The following is a 4,540-nucleotide window of genomic DNA, read 5'->3' as shown; positions in this document are numbered from 1 at the left end:
ATCACCCGTTCCATCCTCATACTCTCACGCATTTAAAGACCCTATCTGGCAACACGCTATGACCGAAGAATATAATGCTTTAATTAACAATAGTACTTGGAATCTTGTGCCGCGCCCTACGAACATGAACATAGTTTGCTCTATGTGGTTGTTTAAGCACAAGATTAATGCAGATGGATCCTTGAGTAGGTACAAGGCTCGACTCATTGCTAACGGTCGTAGTCAACAGGTTGGCATTGACTATGATGAGACTTTTAGCCCGGTTGTTAAACCGACCACCATTAGGACAGTTCTCAGTCTTGCTATTTCTCGACATTGGCCGGTCCATCAGCTAGATGTCAAGAACGCGTTCCTTTACGGTAAACTTTCTGAGACTGTCTACATGCATCAGCCTCCAGGGTTTCGTGACCCTACACGCCCGGATCATGTATGCCTCATGCAGAATTCCCTTTATATGGTACCAACGATTGAACGAGATATGCCCAAAGCGTCGGTATTCACCAGAGAAGATGTGACACATCTTTATTTATATATAGACAGGGAGCTGACACTGCATATCTTTTACTATATGTGGACGACATTGTACTGACCGCATCCTCGACAGCTTTTCTTCAGCAGGTCATTACATTTTTGCATCGTGAGTTCTCTATGACCGACCTTGGCCCCCTAAACTATTTTTTGGGCATTTCAGTTACACGTAACTCTTTTGGGATGTTCTTGTCTCAGAAGAAGTACGTCGCAGACATACTTGAGTGTGTTGATATGAGTGGATGTCACCCCATCCGGACCCCGGTAGAAACCTGCTCCAAACTTTCAGCCACGGGTCCCTCTGTTACAAACCCGAATCTGTATCGCAGCCTTGCCGGTGCTCTTCAGTACCTTACCTTCACACGCCCAAATATTTCTTATGACGTTCAACAAATATGTCTCTTTATGGATGATCCACGAGAGTAGCATTTTTTCGCCTTAAAGCGGATTCTCAAATATATTCAGGGTACACTTGACCTTGGCCTACATCTTTTTGCATCGTCTACCATCTCTCTGACTGCATACTCAGATGCTGACTGGACAGGATGCCCCAGTACTCGTCGCTCGACCTCAGGGTATTGTGTATTTTTGGGTAATAATCTACTTTCGTGGTCAACTAAACGACATCAGACACCGTCTTGCTCCAGTGCCGAAGCAGAGTATCGAGGAGTGGCTAATGATGTTGCCGAGACATGCTGGCTCCGTAACCTTCTCCGCAAACTCCATTGTCCTTTGTTCTCTGCCACTATTGTGTATTGTGATAACGTGAGTGCAGTCTACATGTCAGGGAACCCGGTTCGACACCAGCGCACCTAACACATAGAAATTGATATTCAATTTGTTCGTGATCTAGTGACGAGGGGACACTTGCGCGTTCTACATGTTCCCTCTCGATATCAGTACGCTGACATCTTCACCAAAGGACTTCCCGCTGTTCTGTTTGATGAGTTTCGGACCAGTTTGAGCGTTCGCAAATCTCCTGCTCCAACTGCGGGGGACTGTTAGTATGTTTATTTATCTATCTATGTATTTAGCCCATGTTCTATAAGGGCCATTTATTTATGTAAGCCCGTTAGATTTGTTAGCATCTTAGGTTATTTATATTGATTATCATTGTACGCTACATTCATTCAGTTATCAAAAACACGTGTTATCAGTTTTGTGGGGTGGGTTAGATTGTAATCGTGCAGTAGCTTTACTTTCATTGTGATGTAATGTCGTGAGCTTAGTTTTGGGTTGTTAGGTTAGTTTAGGTCGAAAGTTATAAACGGTTTTGGACGAATTTCTTTAGTGTATTAAGAGATCTTCGTTTTTTGAAAAAAAAAAAAAAAAAAAAATACAATAAAGGATGTTGAAAATATGTATTTCAACCAAAATACTTATATTATCTATTTTGAACATATTTGCTATACATATTTCACGCCATTTTCCTTTAAACCTTGTAAATCCATATCAAACTCTCCAATTTAGCATTAATCTCGTTCGAATATGTAAATATAACATTTAAACTCACAAAATGTTTGATTTTATCATGCTAATTTCTTTTATTAGAAGAATCCTTGCCAAGAAGATCTTCCAATAGCTGATCATCCAAATACTCCAACTCGATCACCGGCTCTCGTTCGGATGTTTCATTACTATCTCTGGATGACAATATCGAAACTGACGATGACATGGGGGACATTGAAGAAGAAAAACTAGAACTCGACGACTGAGTAACCGTCGAAGGGTCAACATTTCGATAATGACCATCATTTGGGAAATTAAGAATGGCTTGATGACCTCTTAAAGCATACGCCGCTCTATCATAAGCCCCAGCGGCTTCCTCAGCTGTATCGAAGGTTCCAAGCCACGAACGTGCACCATTTCTAGTTGGATCACGTATCTCAGCTGCATACCGGCCCCACGGCCTTCGTCGAATTCCTCGGTACTTGTTTTCCCTCCTCCCTCTTTCTCCACTTCCACAAGTTTCTTGATTATTATCCATGCTTATACTAGATTTTGTTAAATTTTGTTTCCCTTTTAACTACGGATTTTAATATTTAATACAGTTGATAAATAATTAACTTGAAACAAGAATATATTTAGTGATATCTTTTTATGTTTGATTGTGGCCTGGATTGTTGAATTGTTGCGTATATATATGAATTGTGTTATATACAAAATGAATTTTATTAATAATTATTGGTCGTATGTGGTGGGTTGAATTCTAGTTCAAACAGTTGACAACAACGAACAACCACCATATCTATGAAGCTTCCATAAACCCTGACACTAGCAAGTGCAAGTTGTACGTGCATGTGGGTGTATTTTTAGAATATCCTCCCATCTATATTTATTTCATTTTTATATATAATTAAAATAACTTTATATAAGTAATTAAAGTTAAAAGACTTTAATTTAGTAATTAAAGTTAATCTAATCCCATCATTATAAATATTAAATTCATAAGAGTCTTTGATCTTCACCTTAATTGAATTATTAGCCGAACATTATCCTATAAGCACCCATTGTCACCACGAAGCTTGACCTGAGTGGTATAGGGGTGAGATTCAACTTGGGGTACTGTCAACCCATGTTCGATTCTCACTCCAACCAGAGAATTTCCAACCTTTGATGGTACTGCTAACATCAATGCGATTTGGGAAGGTCTCTAGGGGTTTTTCTCAACCTTCGATGAAGGACCCTTGCATACATGAATACGATGAATGTTGAGCTAAAATCATATAAAGCTAGAAAGAAATGATCAACTAGTCAAAGTATATTCCACGACTCTTTCCAGGGTTCCAATAATCTCCCCCTAAGAGATGATTATGTGTCGAAGATTGCTCACTATCTAAAAACATACAAAATTACAATGAGATGAAATTAATTATCGCTAACTAACTCCCCCTCGAATCTTGCATGGCCGTTGAAGTAGATCTTTGAAACTTGTAGTTCTTCTACCTTCAATGGTCTCTGAGTTTGTACGGTGGTAATGCGCATACACTTGACATTCATCATTCCATCACTGTATGTTGTTGAAGAATACAACTCCCCCTCAACATTTGTCTTGATTAGTAAGCTCGATAAATTATTAACAATAAAGAATTGTAATGATCAAAGGAAATTAGACAAACTGTCCCATGTATGGCGCATGTATGTCATTTGTGAATATTCATGAAACACAAACTTATAAATCCATCCACTGTTACACAACCACGTTTGATTATTTATCAACATAGCCTATATCTTTTCATCCATATATTCAAAATCATTTCTTCAAACGTCACACAAATTTGGAAGTGAGATTCTTCACAAATTCACCGGTCATGATGATTCCTTAAATACTCGATTAAATTGTTAGATGTATGTATTGGTGGGTTGAGAATCTGCGATCAAATTGATCCTAGAATCGTGTAGACATTTTCTTAATCGAGTATTTTGACCCACTTGGTCACGGGTATTAAGAAATCAAGATTAGGATAAGACTAGGATGAATAATCGTCTTGACCAAAAGATAATTACTCCTTGCAATTATAGAAGTATTTTCTGGAAGTTTTAATGTTGAAAGTTTGCATTTAATAATCAAATTCTGGAACTCTTCTTCAGTTAATGAAGACATATATTTATAATGGGTTAAAAGGTGCAATGAAGTGTTGCAACCCTTCAAAATGGGTCATGATTAAATGACACATCACTTGGTCATAGACATGTTTGAAAGTGTAACACTCTGAGATCGGGCCTAGGTGAAAAGGACCAAATTACCCTTGTATGGTGTTAATTAGTGATTTTAATAATTATATGTTTATAATTATTTGTGTATTTGGTTAAGATCAGTTTGTGACAAAGGTCACCGAACAGGTTTGTTTATTTAAATTGGACTTCGTTTGGGTCACCAATCTACGTACGAAAGATATCAGATAACTGGTAAATATCCGTGTGTGATGGGGTATTATGTTTAACACTAATATATAAGCTTGGAGTCAGCCTTTTTCTCTCACTTTCTTGAAAGTTCTAAATAGAACCCGTA

General features: G+C 38.1%; 1 protein-coding gene across 1 annotated transcript; it reads right to left on the bottom strand.

The window, feature by feature from the left end:
• Positions 1-2,062: 2,062 nt before the first annotated feature.
• LOC139841387 (ethylene-responsive transcription factor ERF098-like) lies at positions 2,063-2,515 on the bottom strand. Its single transcript, XM_071831607.1, has one exon. It carries the CDS (start codon positions 2,513-2,515, stop codon positions 2,063-2,065), a length of 453 nt encoding a protein of 150 aa, XP_071687708.1.
• Positions 2,516-4,540: the final 2,025 nt, after the last annotated feature.

The sequence above is a fragment of the Rutidosis leptorrhynchoides genome, chromosome 4, assembly GCF_046630445.1.
Source record: "Rutidosis leptorrhynchoides isolate AG116_Rl617_1_P2 chromosome 4, CSIRO_AGI_Rlap_v1, whole genome shotgun sequence".
NCBI classification, from domain to species: domain Eukaryota; kingdom Viridiplantae; phylum Streptophyta; class Magnoliopsida; order Asterales; family Asteraceae; genus Rutidosis; species Rutidosis leptorrhynchoides.
The sequence above is the reverse complement of the archived record's forward strand: the minus strand, read 5'-3'. Positions and strand labels throughout refer to the sequence as shown.